The sequence below is a fragment of the Phyllostomus discolor genome, chromosome 1 (assembly GCF_004126475.2).
Source record: "Phyllostomus discolor isolate MPI-MPIP mPhyDis1 chromosome 1, mPhyDis1.pri.v3, whole genome shotgun sequence".
Classification (NCBI taxonomy): Eukaryota; Metazoa; Chordata; class Mammalia; order Chiroptera; family Phyllostomidae; genus Phyllostomus; species Phyllostomus discolor.
In genome coordinates, this window is record NC_040903.2 from 22,431,179 (window position 1) to 22,454,544 (window position 23,366).

General features: G+C 43.7%; 1 protein-coding gene across 1 annotated transcript in view; it reads left to right on the forward strand.

Annotated features, from left to right (window-relative positions):
* Nucleotides 1-17,570: 17,570 nt before the first annotated feature.
* Nucleotides 17,571-23,366, forward strand: part of NWD2 (NACHT and WD repeat domain containing 2) — a 146,481-nt gene continuing 140,685 nt past the window's right edge. Inside the window, exon 1 of the mRNA XM_028507310.2 lies at nt 17,571-19,442. Coding sequence (XP_028363111.1) covers nt 19,292-19,442 — 151 coding nt within the window. The 5' untranslated portion in view covers nt 17,571-19,291. The remainder of the gene's footprint in view (nt 19,443-23,366) is intronic.

The following is a 23,366-nucleotide window of genomic DNA, read 5'->3' on the forward strand; positions in this document are numbered from 1 at the left end:
GTTGTAGTGGGGAAATACTTACAAATAATGCTGATGAACCAGAAGCTGCACGTTCTCTGGTGACGTCAGTAAGAAGCCAAGTCTGGCGTGAACACCACCATTGGCAAAATAATTTCTGTGGAAGAGCCCGAAACGGCGGTTACATGTTTTCACTTTGCCCTCTATTTGGTGAGAAATTGCTTCCAGTAACAGGCAGGGCTGTCTGCCCAGTGTGTAGCCCACTGACAAATTTCACTCTGCCTCCTTTTCCAAAAAGTATGTTAGGCAGGCTAGGCAGCTCTCGGGTTCTATTTTGAAGTGGGAAGAGGGAACTTTTGCAGAACCTCCGGGCAAGTTGGGACTCGGGAGACAGTCTGCTGAAGCCACAGCGTTTACCCTAGACAAGGAGCCTCTCTCCCTGGCATCTCCAGCCCCACAACTGCATTCCGGAAGAGAACAGAGGGTTCAGTTATGGTTCATAAGGAGTCGACAAAACAGAACCAATTGATTGAAGCAGAAAAGGGACGTGTTATAGACTCCGGGCAGCTTTGGCAACTCTGGGAGAACAGAGAACCAGGCGCAGAGCCTTTGTGACCAAATACAATGTCCACTTTACTGAGCAGCATGGCCCTAACAGACAGACACTCAGCGTATGGGCATCGCCGCCCTGGGCCCTGGACACACCTTCAGAACCTCCCCCTCTGCTGGTCTGGAAGCCACGCATTGCTGGGGCCGTCTTCCCCACAATAGGTTCTGCTCAACACCTGCTTTTCCCCATGATACCTGCCAGATGGGCGACTCACATGCAAATCTCTGGTTGCAGCACCTTGGTCATTGCTTATACCAGAACCACACACACAAAAAAACCCCTGGAAAAAATAGTTTCTAATATTTTCCATAGGGAATGTAGATCCTTAGAGAATTGTCCAAAGTAGGCATGTTCAAAGGCGCCAGACTGCTAAAAACAATGACAAATGGCCACGCCCTTGGTGTCTAGGCAGAGTTGGAGTACCAGTCAATGTTCTAGGTCAGGAACACCATGAGAGTCCAGAGGGGAGGGTGTGTTTCCACTCCTCTGCTTCCACTGACCCTATGCCCTGGTTTTGGACATTCTTTGAGTGTCTTCAAGCAAGTTGTTTCCCGTGTCTAGTCCAAGCCATTCACCCACTGGGGTCCCTGGTTCATGCTTGCCCTCCACCACCAACTCATTCCCATGTCCAGCTGAGGTTTTTTCCAACATACACTTGATGATGTTATTTCCAAGCTTAAAGCTCTCCAGTGGCTGCCTTAACACCTTACTCAACCTGCAAGACCCCATAGGAACTGGTCTTTGTCTTTGTCTAGATTCCCTTCAAGGCATCTAGGACCATCCTCTGCCCCACTGACCTTCCACCACAGTCAGGCCTGTCTCAGCACAGGGCTCCTCCACCAGTGCTTTTCTCTGCCTGTAATGTTCCCCCCCCCAGATCACTGCATGGGTGGGTCCTTTCCATCATTCTAGTGGCTCAGATGTCCCTTCTTCAAAGGCAGCTTCCCTGACCGCCCTGTCTAAATTGAACACCCCTCCCAAAGTCTTCATATAATACCCTCTTTAAAAAATCACAGTTCTTGTCAATACCTAGGTCATCTTACTAATCTATTTATCAACTGCTTTCTGTTTGCTCCACTGAAAAACAAAGTTCATCTTCATCTCAGTATCCCCAGTGCCTAGAACAGCACCTAGATAATTCCCAAGTCTTAGTCTGTGACAAATTTCTGAGCTTCTGGCTCAATACCTCCCACACCCTGCCCAACTCCAGTCTTCCCTTTGCCCCTCTTCTTTGTACCCTAACTGGGTTTCCTGTCATGTGTTTGAGCAGATGGGACCTCCCACTTCCCCTGAAGCAGCCGGTGTCCTTCATGGCTAATGTAGGCAGAGTATCAGTAGACTGGGAGTTGATCAGTGTGTACAGAGGGCCGTAGAGTTTGGAAGAAACTGAGTGGGTGTGTGGGGAAGAACACTGGAGACATCAGGCCGGCTGGAAGTCAGATGGGCAAAGGTGTGACAAAGGTGGCTATGAATACAGGGTTGGTAGCAAAAGCTGCAGACTGTTTTTCCTGGATGAGTACAACAGAGAGAACCAGACAGGGCCAGCCACACAAGTCACGTATCTCATCAAAGATCAGTTTCTTAGAGACACAAAGGTAGCAGGATTAGCTAAAATATCCAAAGGCTTGTCAGTGCCTCTTGTTATAGTCTGAAGTGCTGAGGTAATCCAAATGCAAGAGGGTTGCATTGAGACATGAATTACTCCAGTGATGTCTGAGTTATCTGCTTCCTCAGCTATAGCTTCAAAACAAGGAGAGTATCCCTTTTCCCTTCAAGCAAAGTTCTATTCTAATTGTTTCCTCTTAATATTTAGCTACATTGGCTCAACTCCAAGTATACCAGCAAACGAGCATGTCCTCAAACAGAAGACAGGCATCCACTAAGAATCCCTACATCATGGACCTTGACCTGAATTTTGTGATGAGTTGGGTAATAGTTTTCAGTCTTAACTACTTTCCTTTTAATTATCTGAAGTACCTAGATAATCACTTGCATTTTACTCTGCTAATGAAAAAAAAATAGCCTTAATGTTGTGAACTGTGGTTTGTATTAGTTATGATCCTTTGCAGTTGTATTAGTCCAGCCCAACCCTACACAGAATTTCAGTTCTACTCTCTAGCCAAAGGACTTACCAGGACTCAGGACCATTGAATGACAGGAGATGAGAAAGCAGACATGGGGAGTATTCAACCTCTTATTTCTTCCATTCTGCTTTCAGTCCTCCAGACTAAATGCTTTCGCTCTCCATCCTCCAAACCATCCTTCCTCTCTCACTGATTGTCCGATAAGTGTCTATGTCCTCTCTCCCTTTCCTGGGGGGCAGTCATATCTAATCACTACCCACTTGGAGACAAAAGGACCTTCAGACAAACTTCTTCCCTGTTACTTTGGTAGAAGACTTGTTTACATCATTGTTCCTACTTTTGTGTGAGGTGGTAAAGAGAGATAGTGTCTTCTGGATTAAGTGAGAGAGAAGGGGAGCTAAATACCCAGGCACAACCACATTATAGCTTGGAGATACAACATCGATGTGGTTGCAGATAACAGAAACCATTTGAGGTACTCAGACAAATAAGAGAAGATTAATTGTAGAAAAAGGTTTTCCCATGGGATCATTAGGCTGGGGTGCAAGCAGAGCTCAAGAGGAACTGTGACTTAGGGATCCAAGCCCTGTCTGAACCCATTTTCTACCTCTTGTGTCTTGCCCATGTGTTGTTGCATTTCTTTCCTTCTCTCTCAATCTCTCCTGCTTCCCAGTATTTCGCGCCTTCTGTGCTTACTGTAGTTCTTGACTTCATCTGATTCTGTCTAAACCAGCTTCTTGTGCTTCTCTGGTGCGTATAGAAGAAACATGATCACTGATGCCTCCTGGATTTACCTGCTGTAGATCCACCCACAGAGATTCCCAGGGAAAGTTCTTCGATGAGTCTACCCTTGAACTGGTCAATAGGGAACGCATTGAGTTAATGTTATATCAACATGGCAGCCTGTGCCAGTCCTACAGCCACATGAAAGGAAATCTCAGAGTGGTGGAGCAAGGGATGAAAGATGAGGGGCACAAATAATGAGTATCCACTGCATTACTTACTTGTCGTGCATGGCAAATGGTCTTCCGAATTTATGAGTATTACACCAGTTGACTAGTGTATTTCATCTCACTTAAAAACAGAAAAGGGCACTAGTCCCTTAGAAATATTTGCAACTCTATCTAGGAGAGATCCTCTAGAAATCTGTATCAGCTATGTACAAGTAAAGAGGGGATCCTACTCTTACCATTTCAATTGTGAGGCATTTCTTGGGGCTCTGCATGGTTACCCACAAGACTAAGTGCCTTATTCTACATCCCTAACAGATGGAGAGCTCTCTCCACTTACTGTAATTCTCATGTCACCGAGCCAGATGGGATTAAGGGAGTTAGCAAAAGAACGATGCATAAAGTAAATATTAATTTCTGCTCCTTCTCTTTTTTTAGGATTAAAATTTCAATGTCATTTTTCCTCTCTCTGTCTCTCCTCAATGTTCTAATTCAAACGTCTATCCCTGTGGTGACGTGTGTGCATTTCCTAGTGCAAAGAAGGTGTGTTTGCTGAAGTGAGCCGTGTTTACCAGGTAGTTGCGAAATGTCACGTGACTGATTTTGCCCTCTCTCCTCTGATGGGACCCGCAAAAGGGTAGAGATAAATGTTTAAGTACACATCAATATACTTGAGAGGTCCTTTATGAATATTTCTGGGGTATTATTCATTCTTGTCTTCGCAACTCTAGGCTGTGAAGGTTTTTTTCTTTTCTTTTGTTCAGAATTAGCAGTGGATGTGGTTCCCTTGGGGAGGTACCAGAAATATTCTGCTCCACATATGGCTTTCTCAGTGTTCCCCAGGTACGTGTGCTGGTGCGGGATGCGACAGCCTACCTGCTATTTTGAAGATATTCTAAGATCATTGGACAGGTTATGAGCAATTCATTCTAGAAGTGTTTTTAAAGAAGTGTGTTCCTCTGTGCTAAGTGCTGTGTAATTCCAGTAAATACAAAGCTAAGATAAATGGTTATGGTAAGAAAAGAGTTTTGATTTTTGCTCCCAAAGGACATTCTACGTCTTTCCAAAAACCATAACTACTAAGACAGGCTGTATACATTTTAATTTATGACTTGTTCACTGTTTGTCTCCAAATGATTCATATTCCCTTATTCTGTCCAAAACCCTAAGAGTTTTTGAAAATTGAAATCTTGTCCCATATTCCTTAGTTATTTTTTCTCATTAAGCAAAAAGGAAAAAGGACTCATGGACATGGACAACAGTGTGGTGATTGCTGGGGGGAGGGGTTATAAGGAGACTAAATGGTAATGGAAAAAGTATAATAAAGATTAAAGTAAAAATAATACCAGTGATAAATAAAATAGCTTAAACTAAAATTTACATGTACTAGTGGTAAGTGGTTTGCTTTTGTGTGCGTATTTTATTTTCTCCCCATGACTTTTTAACGGATATTCTTCTTTTGTAAACAAGTTAATACTTTTATTTTAGTCTCTAGACAGTTTAATATGACTTTGTATAACTTCAGTGCAACAAGCATCTTAAAATATATCTCATCACATGACTTTTAACTAGTATTCTTACTATTCTTTTCTTGTGGTAGAAAAAAACAAATATTTTTAACAAAATCTTTTTTTAAAAATAAGGACTATTTTCTAAGAATCTGTTAACTGTTCTCTCCATGCTTAGAACTGTCCACAAACAAGGTAGGGAAATGTGGCCACAGTCTCAGGTTAAAGTGGTCACTGTTACAACCTGAACTAGTAATGAAAACATAAATACCTTCCTGGAGGGAAAAGGTCCTTTCCTGAGGAACAGAAATTAGTGAAGATGTATGTCAAACAGAACCATAAACGGAGCAGAGATTTATGAGGCCTGTCCATAAAGTATCCAGCCATGCACTATGAAAAATAAAGGCATTTATTGAAGAAGATAAAAGATACAAAACACATGGTACATAGGACAATGACACCTCAATTCCCTTCAGAGTAGGCACCTTGGGACCTCACATAGTTCTCTCAATCGCCATCAGCTGCCCCATCATATTTTCCTGAATTTCATCCACAGTCTGAACTCCCTTCCCTTTCAAAAGTGATTTTAGTTTTGGGAAAAGCCAAAAGTTGCAGGGCACCAAATATGATCTGTAGTGGGACTGAGTCACCTGAGTGATTTGATGTTTTACAGAAAAACTCTGCAAGAGACGTGATGCATGAGCAAGTGCATTGTTGTGATGAAGCTGCCGGTCACCAGTTGCCCATAGCTGTGGCCTTCTGAATCATCTGAATAGTTTCCATAAAGGATGTTCAAGCTTAATGCAAATTCGATTTCAGTTTGTTGCTCTACTCGTACAGTCATTTTGAATGCGATGCCACACAGTACACATGCTCATTCAATGGTGTCTACTGCCCACAGTGACTAGTACAGTGGAGTCATCATTGGTCACGCATGCGCACTCCAGTCTGCTCTCCTTGGCTGCCAGTTTACATCCATGTAAACTGTTCTCATTATGTCAACAATGGTAGGACTTTTTCCGGACAGACCTTGTAGGTATCTGCCAGCGAAGACAACAGTAAACTTTTGCTTGAGAGTCCACGTGTAATGGAAAACTGGCAATGCCTTGAAAGCACTCTCAGCATTCCTTTCAACTTAACAACCTCTCCATAATGTAAAAATGACTCCAGTGTATGTATAATTGAATGACCTAAGGAGTTTCTGGAAAGAAGGGGGTCTTCATTAAAGCATTCATGTAAAAGCTCTGAATTCAGCAGAATACAGGGTTGCCTCCAGACTGATTATTAAGGCTTTGACATATTCAGCAATTCCATATCCATGAAGTACCATTTTGCTCTCTGATAGATTTTACACAAAATGCTAATAGCCTCTTTTATCACAAGTCTTTAGGTGCTATACAGCCACCTTTTATGATCTTGGTTTGCAAATGGGGATTCAGGAAGGTTAAGTGATTATGGATGCTATTCTTTTCTGCCCTCATTAAGTTTGCAGGACTCTGCCCAAGACATACCTGGGAAGAAAACAAACTGTGACACAGATAACACGGTCCATCTGGGTCACTGCAGCAGTTCTCCGTGATCCATCTGTACTGACACCAGAGATACAGGAGAACACCGATTGCTGCTCCGCTGCCGCCTCGGCTCACCTTGATCTCCTCTTTCCTGAACTCCTGCTGTACTCACCCTTAATTCACACAATGGGCTCTTCATCATTCATGATTCTGCTCTGTGGCTTCATCAGTTCATGTTCATTTATTCAACTGGCACACAATTATGAAACATTTCCTGTAAAGAAAGTACTATTCTAGGTTGATGTGTGTGTTTTTCTTTTCTTTTTAACCTTACATATATATATACATATACATATGTATATGTTAATATCTCCATCTTGTTCAAGAAGAAAACGAAAGAACTTAAGGAAACTTGGTTTATTATTGCAGTGAGGGGGCATTGTTCTCAGGAATTAAAACCTAGGAAAGAAGACAGGACTTATGTGTTCATTAGGACTCTCCACAAATATTCTAGTTCTTTTCTCTTATGTACATAGTTGAGTTGAAATTACTCGTCCTCTCTGAAGTTAGGTGTGATCACATGACATCTTTTGGCCAATGAAATGAGTTCAAATGATGTATATAATTTCCAGGTAGAAGTTCTAAAGGTCAATAGGCAATACGCCACATGCCTTTTGTCCTACCTTGCCTATTTCTGTGAATATATAAATATGTGTGTGTGCATATATATATATGTATATATATATGTATATATATATGTATATGTATGTATATGTATATATATGCTCAAGTATAGCTTCTATCAGCCAGGGTGTTAGAGTCCACCACAGGCAGAGCCCCTCCCCCAACCTCCAGTGATTATGTAGCATGAATGAAAAATAAACTTTTGCAGTATTAAACCACTGTGATTTTTAATAGCTTTATTGAGAGGGAATTTACACCTCACAAAATTCCCCTGTTTAAAGAGTACAGTTCAATGATTTTTAGTATATAAAGTTGTGTAGCCATCACCATAATCTAATTTTAGAACACTTCCATCAGAACACAGTTTAGAAGATTTCATCAACGAGAAATCTGACACCCATTAGCAGTCACTCCCCACCTCTCCCTCATTCTCTCAGCCCTAGGCAATCACCATGAACTTCTACTTCAATCTCTATAAATTTACATATTTTGGGCATTTCCCATAGCCTGATGTAAGACAGTATGTGTTCTTTTGTGACTGTTTTTTAACACTAGCCATAATGTTGTGAGAGTTGGTCCCTGTTGTCACATCTCCCAGTGATGTATTCCTTTTCCTTGCGCAGGGCTGTAAGTTGTATGTATGTACCACGTTGTGTTTGTTTATTCATCATGTGGCGAACATTTACATTGTTTCCACTTTTGGCATTTATGAATAATGCTGTTACAAACATTTGTGTGCAAGTTTTCTGTGGATATGCATTTTTTGTTTTGGAATTTCTCTAGAATTGAGATGGCTGAATGATATGGTAATTGTATTTAACAATTTCAGAAACTGCCAGACTATTTTCCATCATAACGTTCATACATTCATATCACCAATACAGAAAGATTCCAATTTCTTTACATTTACCCATTGTTCCTGTCTGACTTCTCTATTATACTCATTCAGGTAGGATGCAGTGATATCTTAGCATGGAGCTGATTTGCATTTCTCTAATGAAGAGTAATGTTGCACATTGTTTTATGTACTTAGTCCTCATTTGCAAATATTTTTTGGAGAAAATAAATTCTTTACTAAATTTTTTTTATCATTTATAATTGGGTTATAAAGAGTTCACTATGTAATATATATACAAGTCCCCTATTAGATATATAATTTGCAAATATTTTTCTTAGCCTGTGGATTGTCTTTTCACTTTCCTGATGACATGTATGCAAGACAAAGGTTTTTAATTTTGGCGAAGTCAGTGTTTCAATTTTTTTAGCACTTGTGCTTTTGGTGTTATATCTAAGAAACCACTGGCTAAAACAAGGTCACGAAGATTTACGGCTATGACTTCTTGTAAGGGTTTTATAGTATTAGCTCTTAAATTAAATCTAGGATACATTTCAAGTACATTTTTGTGCATAGTGTGAGGGAAGGCTCCATATTTATTCTTTTGCATGTAGTTGTCCCAGAACCATTTGTTGAAAAGATTCTTTTTTTCTCCCATTGAACTCTCTTGGCAACTTTGTCACAAAGCAATAGACCATAAACACAAGGGGTTATTTTTGGTCTCTTAATCCTATTTTTCCCATTCTATTCTACAAGTGTATGCCTTATGTCAGTACCACAACATATTAGCTTTGTAACAGGTTTTGAAATCTGGCTGTGTAAATCCCTCAACCTTTCCATTCTTTTTTCAGGATTAATTTGGCTCATCTAGGTTTTTGCATTTCCATAAATTTTAGGGGTCAGCTGGTCAATTTTCTCAAAAAGAAATTTAAAAGGCCAAGCTGGAATTGTGCTGGGGACTGAATTAAAATGGTAGATCAGTTCGGGGAGTATTGCCACCCTGACAACATTGAGTCTTCTGACCCATGAGCATAGGGTATCCTTTTTATTTAAGTCTTCTTTCATTTTTTCAACAATTTTTTTAGATTTTATTTATTTTATATTTAGAGAGGGGAAGGGAGGGAGGAAGAGAGAGAGAGAAACATCAATGTGTGCTTGCCTCTCATGTGGCCCTCACTGGGGACCTGGATCACAACCCAGGCATGTGTGCTGTCTGGGAATCGAACCTGCGATGCTTTGATTCACAGCCTGCACTCAATCCACTAAGCTATGCCAGCTAGGTTTTTCAACAATGTTTTGTAGCTTTTAGTACATATGTCTTGCACTTCTTTAGCTAAGTTTACTTTTAATAAGGTTTTAATTTTGGGATACTATTATGAATGAAGTTGTTTTCTTAATTGTGTTATTCATTGTTAGTGTATAGAAATGCATTTTTTAATATTGAGCTTGTACCTTGCAAGCTTGCTGAATTCATTTTTTAGTGGATTCTTTGGGATTATTAAATAGAAGGTAATATCTGAAAATAAAGATAGTTTTACTTTTTAATTTCCAATTTAGTGCCCTTTATTTATTTATTTTTCTCTTAATTGCTCTGTCTAGAGCCTCTGGTAGAATACTCAAGAAGGGAATCCCTGAGATTTTGAGGTTGGTTGTTATTGCAACATAATGTTGCTTTTATATCCATATGCAAGTGTTAAGAGGAAAGAAATAGAGAAGATTCCGTCTAGTTGGCAAAATCAGGAAAGGCTTTTGTAAGACTGATTGCAAGGGGTAAGTCTTGAAGGATGGAAGTCGGGTCATGCAGTATGAAAAAAATATAGAGTTCTATACCTTGACTTAAAGACTAAATCTGTAAAGGAAGAGTGGAGAGAAGCCGGGAAAGACAAGTTAGGAACAGAGTGTTTGTGAAAAGCTGCGGTGGAGAAGTGAGACTGCAGATAGCACCATCCATCAGGAGGCTCTCGCAAAAGCCTAGAGAGGAAAGAGCAAGGTCCAGAGCTAGAGAGTAGTTCGTGCGTCCTGTTCCCCGCTCTCTGCTGTGTCTGCATGCACAGCATTAGTAGCACCTATATGCAACTGAGGCTTCCAGGGTGCTCCAACTCTAAGCTAGAGGATATTAATTAGCTACTGAGCATTAATTTAACGGTGAGCCTTGTTCCTGGCTCCATATTGATCTTGGCCCCTGACATGAGGAACAGTATGGTTTTTCTGCCTTCAGACTGCAAGACTGCCTTTGAGATTCTGTGGTCTCCTTTCTGCCTTTTTCATGTTGCTCTAGCTCGTTCCTTCCTCGATGTTCATCATCTCAGCTAGGCGGGCCATGGAGTGAAACCCAAAGTCTTCAGCTCTGCCTGGCAGCCATGCAACCCTTGTCCCAACCACACCAAAAGGCCAGATTCCCTTAAATAGAGTTGTGTTCATTGGTTTGTGTGTGTTTCTATGTTTTCACAAGATCCCATGGATATAAAAAGGAAAAAACAAAAACTACAGAGTTTTGATCACCGGACATAGTTTTTCTGTCATGATCCCCTTTTGAGTTAAGAACGGTGAGTAGCAAGGTCTCTCCTCCTAACAGCAGTTACTGGCACTGAGTACCCAGCACTGTGCCAGGTCCCTTAACATGTTTGCCATTTGCCCTGGCACAGTAAGCATCTTACGTCCATTTCTCAGAGGAGGACACTGAAGCTTAGAGATTTACTAGCCAGCAGCGAGTCAATTAAGTGTTGGCGCAAATACTGGAACCCACATTTATCAGTTGGTCTCCAAACCCCACATCCTGCTTGTATGGCCTACTACCTCTTTAAGTAGAGCTCATCAAACCCCTGCTCTTGTGTCGTTGGTCATTGTGACCTTCTGCTTCCATCAGCCCTTTTCTCTAGAGTGTCAACTAATCTCTTCAGTTATGTACTTATCTTATTGGGCTTATGTGTGCTTGAAAAATCTCTAAACCGACTGATCACTTTATTAGAGCTTGCCCCACACAGGCACCATCTTTTTGGAATCCTGTATAGGATTACACATCCTGAAAACAAGGTTTGTCCTTGGCACCCATACGTGCTTAACGAATGCTTGATGAAGGAATGAACAAGTAAGTGAAATGGATGCATATATGAATGGACACACTTAATAGCTTGTTCTTACAATCGTCATTTGCACAGTTTACTGGCAATGTCACCGTGTAGCAGAAAGTGCATGGAGTCAGGCCTGGAAATTGAGTCTCAGTTTCATTGCTTATAAGATCTGCAAGGATAGATACATCACCTAGCCTCTCTAAGGCTGAGATTGTTCGTCTGTAGAATGAGCAATAGTATCAGAGAGCATACAGGAAGCCATGAAAGACAGTGAAGGAAATAAATGCAACACAGAGTGAGTCTTCATTGAATTTTACTTCCCTTCCCTTTCCTCCTAGTTTCCTTGTCTTGAGCAGGTTCTCTCCACCTGGGTAATTGTATTGGTATGCCACCTAGCACCTAGGGATGGAATGAGTATACCATAATGTTTGAAACTCAAATTCTGGAACCAGACTGCCTGCATTAAAGTCCAGGTCACACCACATCCTAACTGTGTGGTGGAGGCAAGTACCTTGACATTACCTTGCCTTCATCTCCTCATCTGGAAAATGGGAATAATAATAGTGCCTTCTTTTCAGGAATGACAGCTTAGAATTGAATAAATTGATCTCTATAAAGCTCATTGAACCACATCAAGCCTAAGGAAAGTCTTTTAATGTTTACTGTATTATTGTTGTTGTTGTTATTGATATTATTACTATTACTACTACTACAACTATTACCATTACTTCGGGGACTTAAAAGAGTCCTACAATGTTCTCCTTGGAGGTACGATTCTATCTGAATGTCCACCTACTTGATGTTTACTACTAGATATAATGAGTGCCAATTGTCTCTTGGTCTAAATTCTGAACTATTTGCTGCTGAAAATTGTCCCAAGTACAGTGGTATCTCAGTACTCGTTAATTCATTCCAACAAGTGGCAAGCAAGTGACAATGGATGAAACACGTTTTCTTGCAGGGTGGTGTCATGACCCACACAAATTCTAGCAAGTGGGACAAGAGGAGAGCAAGCACCAAGTGCTGAAACATTTTTTCTACTCAAAATGCGATGAATACCAGGTTTGACGAGTTCTGAAGCTGACGAGTACCAAGGTGTGACTGTACTTGCAGTATGCAATAGCCTGAAGTTAGTCTGTCTCAGCATCAGGATCTGCTCATTCTTTGTCTGACCCACTCTGAGATATGCAGAGTCCTGTTGCTTCCAAGTTAAGTGGGCCCTAGATCACTGAAGTGTGTGTGTGTGTGTGTGTGTGTGTGTGTCTAATACCCATCACCCCTGCTGTCATATGTTTTCTGACTCTTTTCGGTGAGCGGTAATTTCTCATTTCCACATGGCAACCCTCTCCTTCTGATTCATTATCTAATCTGCTGTAGTTTTGCCAAACAGGAAAACCCAGCTTGTCGGAATTGTGTATAAAGTAAATTCGAGGAGACCAGACAGAACGCCTCTGAGGATCTCATGTGAGTCCAGGGAACGAGTGTCAGCATGTGAACATTGTAACGCATAGTCTGGCTGCTTAGAAGATTCTTTTTAGATCACATTCATATTCTCATCTGTGGTCCAAGAGAAGTGAGTTTTGCCAGGCATCTAAGACTTAGAGATGTGGAATATCATTATTCTAATTTTATCACCAGGAAATCAAAAAGCATCCAATTCATTTCTTATCCATAGCATCAAGTGTTCTAAGCCGTATCAGAACAGGAGAAGTGTATTACACATTTGCTGGTTGGAGGTATGTGAGGGTTTTGACACTCTAATGACCTCTGGACCTCTTTGCAGTGTTTAGAAGGTTCTGCTCAGCCCAGGTCTAGATGGAGACAGTCACACACCCTGGCTCCCTGATCCAGAAGCCACAGTGAAGCACTGTGCAGGGCAGTAACGATGGCAGTATCCAGTGCCCAGTGGTGCCAATGATGGCATCCGTCAAGGTTGTGGTGACAACAGGGTCGTACTGCGATGTCCAGGCTTCAGCAGCAGGGTCCACATTCTCCTGGGTGTCTGTTCCTGTGACAGTGGGTGTGGGTCCAATGGGCTGACCTCTTCTGGTCCCTTCCCATCTTCCAAGTCTGATTCTCCATCCCTCCGACAATACTGTTAATAACTAAGAATTTTCCAGTCAATTGCTTTTATGCTTACATCAATCAGCACGTTTCACTGTTTTTAGCTAAGAACTCTGCGTAGGACAGATGTGAAATTTCTTATTTTTCTATCTAAATCATATATAAGCCAAGCACTTGATTTCAAAGGATAGTTTATCCATAGAGTGGATACACACAGTAAATTTTATTCTCATATCCTTATTAACACTATCATTCCAAGAAGGTGGCAAAATTCTATTTTGACCTACTACTTTCTATTTACTTTTAATCCCCAGAGTATCTTATAACCTAGCAAATCATGTTTAAATCATCTTTAAAAACACTTACTTTCCATCCTAGGAATTTTATGGTTTCAGGTCTTATATTTAAGTCTTTAATCCATTTTGAGTTGATTCTTGTGTATTGTATAAGGAACAAATTTCATCCTTTTGCATACGGAGAGCTGATTTTCCTAACAATATTTTTGAAGCAGCTACCTTTTTCACTTTTTGTATTCTTGGTACCCTTGTTGAAAATTAGATGACCATATATGGGTGGATTTATTTTTCGGCTCTCCACCCTGTCCCATTAGTCTGTGTGTCTTTTTTTTTCCCCAGTATCATACTGTTTTGATTACTATAGTTTGTAATAAAATTTAAAATCAGGAAGTGTGATAATTCCAGCCTTGTTCTTCTTGTTTAAGATTGTTTTGACTATTTGAGTTCTTTTGTGGATCTACATGAATTTCAGGATTGTTTCTTCTATTAGTCTTGGCAATAATTTTGGGGGTATGTCACCAGGCAAGTAAAGCAAAAATTAACAACTGACATTACGTCAAGCTAAAAAAATCTTCACAGAAAAGAAAATAATCAACAAACCTCCAGAATGGGGAAAAACACTTGTAAACCATGTATCTGACAAGGGATTAATATTCAAAATATAAGGAACTCATGTGACTTAATAATAATAGCCCAGTTAAAACATGTGCAAAGGATCTGAACAGATGTTTCTTCAAAGATGACATACAAATGGCCAACAAGTAAGCGAAAAGATGTTTAACATCACTAATCATCAGGGAAATGAAATCAAAACCACAGTGAGATATTACTTCACTTGGATTAGGAAGGTTACTATCTAAAAAACAAAAAAGATAACAAGTGTTGGCAAACACATGAAGAAAAGGGAATGACCTATACACAGTTGGTAGAGCCTATGTCACTAGGTTAGAATCAAAATGAGTTTACATGTATGAAAGCGCTTTGTAAAAAGCAATGCTCCACTTAAGTATCAGATGACAGAACAAGAAAAGAGGGTGTTTAAGGTGCTATAGTTGGATTAATGTCATGACATGAAAGGGACACAAACTTGGCCATCATACAACAAAACAAAACATTAAATTTAGAAATATGAAATAATCTACAAATCCAAAAACTTCCCTTCCCTTCTTCCACTTTGTGTGGTATGCATAGTGCTCTCATAACAATGGGAGTGTTGGAAGGTTGTGAGAAATAGACTGATCAAAAAATACATTAAACAGATTTGGAAGGGGGTGGATATAAAGTTAGCATTTCTGAGTCACGGAAACATCAGATAGCAATTTCAGAAAGGTGTAACTTTATTTAAATCCGAGCTGCTGTGAATTCTATCCTGCTGCAGACACCTCTGACTCAACAGTCTCTGTGGGCACATTGTTATGCTGGCAAATTCTCACGTAAACTGAAAATTCCCATTTTGTAAACAAGTAAGTGGGTTCCTGATGGTCTAGCTTATATCCTGACGGAGACGGAGCTTTGGAAAGTGAAGTCCTCCCTTGACTGACCCTGTACAGCCCACTTTTCACATTTGCAAAGCAGATTCGAATATTTTTCATCCGGGGAGTCACTATGAACATGAGTATCAAAGGAAGTCCGGTACTCTTCTTCATGGTTGGGTAACACAAAACACATTACTGGCTTCCTTGACTAGATGTCCTGAGGCAGAGTAGTGTAATGTATTAATTTGGTCGTCTTTATAGTACTAGGGGCTCTATTTCCCCTTCTGTCCACAATGGGACAAATAGGGGATACTGGGCCAGAAGCATCCGGGCCAAGATACTAGATGTACACAAATGCGAGTGCACCTGCAGGCAAATACAGGTTAGGCGATGGATCTTCCTTCTGCTGGGGCAGAGACGGTCACATGGGCTCTGGTTATATACTTTATGATCACCACTCGGTCACCTAAGCAGAATCAACTAGATAGGTGATACAGCCATGCAGATCGATGAAAAGTCATCAGCCATTGGAGGGAAGGGAGTGAATGAGATACATTTGCACATCATGGACTTTGGCTGAGGCAGCCTGCCCGTACATCACAAAAAGTGACAAGAGGTGTTGGGCCCCCACACCAGATCCAGCAGGATTAAATGTGATACCTATTGAAGGCCTAATACAGTACCCAGCTTATGGATGCTCAGTATGTCATTGTTACCAGACATTTGTTTTCCTTCCTTCTAGATTTAAAATTTACTTTGTGGGAGGGGCGTTATCAATATGTCAGGGGGAGCTGCATTCTAAGATCACAATGTTCCTTCTAGCTCAACGAATAGGATGAACCTGGCAGTACTTCTACCTCTGAGCAGCACTGATTTATCGAGGGCTGGCAGCACTGTTCTATAAAGACAGGACACCTCTCTGTGGCTCTCTGGCCTGCTAGTGGGGGAGGGAGAGGATGGAGAAGGGAACGCCTGGTTTTGATCATAATCATGGTCCCAACCCTATTCCAGGTGCTTTAAATTGCCCAACCCACTTCGGGGATGAGACACATCTGCCTGCGGTGCTACAGGGAAGGAACAGGACCTGGAGAAAACAAGGCTTTGTCACCCAACCAACTTCGACGAGTCTGAAGAGTCTCATCCTGTGTGATCCTGTGGACATAGACCTTTACTATTTGGAAAGTAGAAGTGATCATTGGACTTCCACACCTGAATACAGGCTTAAACATCTATTTTCCGGGTGACTAAAGATGTCAGCCAGGGCCCGACCCAGGAAAAATTAGAAAGGAGAGGGAGTGTATCGCAAAGAGTGTTGGGATGGGCCACCATACCTGGGTCCTGGCTCTAGCATTCATTGGTTGTATGACCTTGGATAAGTCATTTATGGGTTTTTGGGGGCCTTGGTTTTCCCAGGTGGGAATCGTAATAAGAATGGGAATCATAATAAGACATTCAGTGTTTACTGAAGGGAACATGTAAAGTGTTTTAAACAGATATAAAAACAAAGCCATAGGTCTGGGTCTGCCTTCCTGATTCACACTTGCTCCTTCCCTTCCCTTCCAAGTTTCTTCCCCCAGCCCCCCTTCCCTTAGCCAACAGTTCCCCAGGGTGGAAAATAAATCTAGTTAGTTCATAACGAAGTGTGAGCGCCATGGGCGACTCTTGCCTATTCCACCTGCATGCAAATGAATCTCTGGCTTTAGGACAGCACATGTTAGTAAGAGACAGGATGAAAGAAGGTAGGAGAAGCCGGTATGGATGTGTGCAGGGGGTAGGTGAGTGGTCAGGTATCCGTAGGTAGAAACTTCCCTGACAACCCAAAGAACACAGCCTGCTCTACCTGATGCAAAGCTCCCTGCACATTATCTGGCCCCACAGATAGTGTGAAATTCTCTCTGCATCCTTGGTCTGCAGTGACACTGGCAGATGCTAAACTTCGGCCTGTCTAGAACAGTTAATTAGGTTATAGAGGCTGCCAAAAATCCCAAAGTCATCCTAAGAAAGGGCAACACTTTCAGATCCAAAGCAAAGGTCAGAAGACACAAATACTAATCTGAGTTTTAAGAGAGAAGCCACCCTAATAAACAGGGGGCAGGGAAGAAAGCAAGGAAGGGGGGAGCTCAGCAACATAGCAATGCCTTATCAGTCTCTTTCAGACATTGAGATCAGGCATAAAGGGGTCCTGTCTGCCTTCTCCAGTGATAAGTACAGTATATTCACACAGGATGCTACTGTAACAGATACTGTATGCTCAGAACCTGTTCCAGAATTCTCAGTCCACACCTCCTGGGACAGCAGGAGGGCTTTTGGAGACCTCCCTCCTGCTGGAGACCATTCCCACCTGAGAGTTATGAGGCTGGAGAGCAGAAGGAGTTAATCTGCTAAACGGAATCGGTTGAACAAATGCCTGGGGAAGTTCAGGGCTTCTTCATTGCTTGCATTAAATTATTACAAAGAACGGCTGTCTGACCCCTGGTTCTCAGCAGTGAAGGTGCAGCCTTAAAAACACAGAGACCCAATTCCTGCAAAAAGATTACCCCAGGAAGTGCGTGTTGGGGGTGTGGTAGCAAAATAAACAGCAGTGCCTAGGACTTCACTGCCACCAGCAGGGCCCAGAAGAAGTGCAGGCCTGGAGGGAGCTGGGAGCTGCCTACGGAAGCCCCGGGTGAGAGGATGACACTTGCAGCTAAGCTGCTTCTGACCTGCGCCCACCCACCTTCCCCCCAGTTTCAAAGATTTGTAAGAGCCACTCTTCCTCTCTCAAAGGTAAGAGTTCCTGCCCTAAAGCTCAAAATGAGGGGTTTGGCGGACAAACTCCAATTAAGAGACAAAACAATCCCTCCTCCCTTCCCCCCAGGCGTCATTTCTGTTCTGGGATTTGCAGTATTTCCATGGGTGCAGTGGAGTGTGACCCGGAGATGGCAATTTTACGGCTGTGTCCATCTGCATCTTACTTCACCCAGGGCGTGGGTCAGACCCCTCCAGCCGGCCACCTCGTGCCACCAAACCAGGTAGCACTGTCCTGCATCCACTGTGGCCACACCTGGTAGAGCCAATTCAAGCTTTGCATGGACTTGGAACAGTGGCCAATCGCCAACTCTGATCTCCAGCACCTCGCCCTAATCCGTGGTCACCTGCATATTGCCGGACCTTGCGCGGGGCGGCGTGCATCGTCAAGGCCCGTGGGGGCCTGAGAGAGGGTGGGCCTGCGGAATGGCCCAGGAAAGCTCCGACGCTGGAGCAGGATGGACCCCATGGAGGCTGAGAGACCTTGGGAGGGCTCCCGGCGGATTTCCGCTCTTGGAAAGGTTCCACAACCACGCGACAGAGAGCACGTGAGTCGCACCGCCTCCCTATAAAAACCCCCGCTTTGCTGAGCGTGAGGAGCGGAGCGAAAGGAGCAGCAGAGTAGGGCCACCTGCTCCACAAGAGACAGGTTGGCGGTGACACTCCTTCCAAGACGCCCCAAACGGCGCCACGTTTTGATGCTTCAGACTCGCGGGGTTCAGGCCCAGTGCGTGTGTCTAACTTTGATGCCGTATTCCCGGCACTTAGGCAAAGACGTGCAGACGCCGGCACCCGTGTATTCCCGAAAATGCTCAGGGCTTCTTTGACCTTTAGGATAGGTGGCGGAGTAGCAGGGACCTCGGGCTAATTTCTTTCCTGCCCTCCACCAAGGAGGCAGCCGCCTGCGCTCGGGATCGTCTTTAGTGAAGCCCAGAAGTCCCTGAGTAGTCGGAGGCCCCAGCCCCTGCCGCCCTTTAAACCGCGGGAGGCAGCTTCCGATAAACTCCGGACGCCTTTCGTAGACAAAGTTTGGTCTCCATCCCACGCCCTCTCGGTCCCACCTCCTGGGCAGCCCCCTCCTCCCGCGGCGGGCACAGGCGGGGAGATGGCCGTGGACTCGGCGACAGGCGCGGGCGCTTCCTGGCGCAAAGGGGCGCCGCGCGCGTAGCCGCCGGCACGCTGACCTCCCGCTACCACCAGCTGCTGCGCCGAGCCCCGGCAGTGAGCGAGGGCGGACGCCCAGTGGGGCAGGAGGAGGCGGCGGCGACAAAGGCCGGAGGGTCCGTATGGCCACTCCCCGCCGGCCCCTAGCGTGCGCCACGGAGCTCGCCGGCGGCACCTCGGGCTCGGAGCGGCTCTGAGCCGCGCAGCCTGCGGGGATCGACCTCGCCGTTCCGCGGAGCCGCCGGCTGGAACCCCAGAAGCGGAAGGCGGCGGCGCCTATTCCTCCAAAAGGCGATGTGGTCGGCCGGTGCGGGCACCAAGCTGCCCTGCCCCCGGGACTCTGCGCTTCGGCGAGCGGCTTTCTCCGGAAACCTCACCGCCCTGCCTTCTCACCTCGTGCCCGCCGGCCGCAGCGTCCGGGTCTTCATCAGCGCCAACCCTGAAGGTAAGTCGCTCGGATTTGTCTGTCCTTCTGTCCGTCCTCGTGGCGGGATCGGCGGAGAGTCACCGCAGCATCGCCGGGTGTGGCGTGCGTCCGCCGCGCTCCCTTCCTCCAGCTAATTTAGCCTCGGCTGCCCTGAGCGCTTGGGAATTTCATTTGAGTCACTTTTACTCACCTCGCTCATCCCCTCCGCCTGCTGACTGCCCCTAGGACACCCATTCTCACCCCTGGGGTTACTCCTCCGGGCTGCGCTAAGAAACGTCCCAACCATTAGCAGATGCTTCTGGAAGCTCCAACCTGGCCCCGCCGCCCCTTTTCCCTTTCCTTTAGCGGTTTCTTCTCCGAGGTTGTCACAGACCGGTACCTCTCCGCGGCCGGTTCCGGAGTAGGGCACCCTCCTTCGCTACTTGCTCAGGCCGAGGCGAAGTGTTCCCCAAGACTCGCGTCCTTGGGGGACCCAGAAGACCCCTGTCAACTAAAGGCCCGCAGAGGTCGACGGGAACCAGCCGTGGGGTCCTGGGATCGACTGGAGCGCAGCCGAGAGTTGGTTTTGTAGTGGAGCGCTCCCCGGCTTGATCTCCCGGGTCCAGAACTCGGCCTTCCCAGTCCTGTACCCGCTTTAGGCTGCTGAACACCTGGTCCGCGGGCGCTACGTGAAACTTGTTGATTTATTACATTCACAAATCACAGCGGCTGAGCGCCGGCTGGTTAATCCCTTGCTCGTCACTGCATTTTAGTTCCCACCCTGAAAGTTAACTTTCATTCCTAATAAGTGAAGAAAAGTTGGGTGCATCTGACGTGAGCTGGATAAAACTGCAGGAATTGCCTTTTCCAGAACAATAGATGTTCAGCTGTAAGATGAGTTTTTAGGAGATTGATGTAAGACGTGCGAGGTCCGAAACGAACTTCTTCTGTGCGGTGATAAGCCTGGGGTCTGACAGAAAAGTAAAAGGACAAAAAGAAAGTTGACCAGCAATCATTGGATAGAGTCATTTGAAAACCCAAGGCTCTGGTTGCCAGTAGAAAGTATGCAAAAAGGACCACCACCACCAACAAAACTTTCTTTAAAAATTGCTTTTAAAAAAGCACTAGCAGAAACTAATTCTAATTAGTGTCAGAAGGACTTTGTACTTTTTAGGTGGGGGCACCGACTGGACTTCTATCAGTTTACAACTCACTTGCACAGAACTTAACAGCCAAGGAGGTTTTTAGAAAGCTACAGTACACCCCCAAAATCTTGTTATGTCCAATATGTCTTCCAGGATTTTTACTTTAATCTGGATAAAGAAAACCATGGAGATTTGCAGCCTGTTTATGGGTTACGAAAACTGCTCAAATATATTTGTAGTGTTTGAGAGAATCGTGTTAGAAAATGGTTAGTCTTAAAATTTTCGGTTCTCCTGAGTTTGAAAAAAAAAATCTCATGAAGTATTTAAATCTGCTGATGTAAAACTAGCTAAATGACTGTTTTTCTTTAGATAAGTTGCTTCTAAAATACAGTGAAAATTGTTAGTATCATCAAAAGTTAATTGTTTTCGTTAAATCCGTAATTTCTGGGATAAAAACCAACAATAAATTTAAATTGAATCAGCTAAATATTGGATTATTCTTCAAGATTAATGTCATTTTTCTTAAGCCTGTCCACGTGATTCTTTAAATTCTCTAGTTTTTTAAAATAAAAACTTGAACACATGTTGAGCTTAGGAAAGCGAAGAGGAGAGAGTTGCCGATCATGTCTTCTGTCCCCTGAGCTGGGCAGCTTGCACGTCAGCCTTTTAAATCACATCAGAAATGTGGTGCTTACCTGAGAAGTTTCTGTAGGGCAGGGACCCAGGGACCGCAGATTGTATCCCAGAGAGCCAAGGGCGTGTTAAATAGGAAAGACAGAGATGGGCATTTTTTAGAACCCGAACGTGAAGACTTGCAATCCTGGTAAATGCTCTGTCAGAGGCAGCATTTTACTGTGAGACCTTTATGGATACAACTCAGGAAGCAAATGGTGTGTTTTGGTACAATCCAATATTAGCTTCTTGGCCAATACTCAAGAGCCTCTCCACTGTCAAATTAAGACGAAGAACATTATCTCATGCTTTCCTTTACAAGTTGAAATCCAATTTATGCTCTAAATAAAAGCTGCTTTGTGTTGAACTCAGAGCAATACTTTTAAGGATGCAGCTAGGATCCCTCTCACAGAGATGATGGTTTTTGTAGGTGTTGTTTCACAAGGCTGTGTGGAATTTCCCATCAGTAATAAAGAAAACACATGTCTTTAGAATGGAAAACTTACCTTTCTATAGATTAGCTCATTCAATGATTCAATTTTGACTTCCATCAAACCCTGTGAGGAGGGTGGATCAGAGAGTGTTCTCCCTGTTTTACAGATGAGGAAACTGAGGCTGCCTGGGGTAAGCGCTTGCCTGAACTCACATGGCAGAATGAAACAAGTGTAGAGCTTGCAGGAGACTCAGAACATCTCTCTTGGTACTCTCTGGCCAGGGCTACGTTCATGCCAGATTTCTATAACATATCTTACATCTGTATAGACAAGAAAATAAGCCGGATGCAGCAGATAAGTGCTGTCCTTACTCTCGAAGCCTCACAACCAGGAGAAGCTGCGTAGCGGGAAGGGCACATGGCTGTCCCAACCCACCTGACCTGCACGAAGAGGTAGCCTTAGGGGCATTTCAAGATAAGTTCAGTACATTCTGAACAGTAATGGCAGGTAAGGGCTGTGGACCTGCATTGAGGAACGTGGGCTTTAACTCTTGGATTGCACAATCTTGCCCTCCCAGTCACTATCAGCAGTAGACAGGCAGGGCACAGACCTGCCCCACCCCACCAGTTGACAGGGTTGCCCCTTTAACATTTAAGATGTGGAGGAGCAGAGAAGAATGACAGGTTTACTTACAAGAGAGAACAAAAGGGCTGGTCTCTTTGTGCTCAGATTTTCCTTCCAGATGCATCCCTCAGATTAAGACACGTCTCCAGGGAGGAGTCGCGGGTGACCCCGCCCAGGGCTGCTATACTGGTGGATCTCCCTCTGTGTGTCAGCAGACATCTGGCGTGGAGGAGGAGATACTCAGACACTTATTTTTGTACGTTCCACTCCCCACACAGATTTATGCATCTTTGAGGGTGGTGTACTTTGTCCACAGTAACGATGATCAGATGCTCAGTCAATGCCCAAGTAGGTTTTTTTACTTTGCATGCCTTTGCATCTTCCCTGAACACTCCATGTCGTTGGAGTCTCAGTAGAAAAGCTTGCTCTCCATTTTGGCAGAAGCCACCGTGAATAGAGAAATGTTTTCCCGGCAGTTGCTGCAACCAGTGGCCATTTGCTTTAGCAGATGCTCCCAGACAAGAGGTAGAAGGATGTGCTGAAGAAATTCATATGAAACCTATGAGTGCTCTTCACCATGGTTCTTCTTACCATTCCTACAATGTTACTTCCAAGTATCCCTGGCTTTTTTTTTTCATTTTGATGAGTAATCAGAAAAGAAAATACAGTTGAGCACAGCAAAAAAAATATGAGTATGTGTGTATATACACATACAACTGTTTTCATGTCCCAGGAACATCTTAAAAAGGTACGAGTCTTGAAGGAAAATATCCTAAAGTGCTATTTTATGATAAATGCAAGTAAAATTATATACGAACTGAGTTCTAAAATTGTAGGGGTTGTATTTTCAAGCCCTTCAGCAAACTTTTTTCAGGCAGGAAGTGGGTACTAGATAGAAATACAGACCCGAGAGCAGACTGCCGGGGTTTGACATCTTGGTCCATCATTTAATGCTGTGATTTCTCAAGGGTTTGTTTAGCTCTCCTGTTCTCAGTTTCCTGATCTGTGAAAGAGAGCAATAACCGCACCTACCTCGCAGGGTTATCGGGTGGATTAAATAAGTGAGTGGATGTAAGGCACTTAGAACA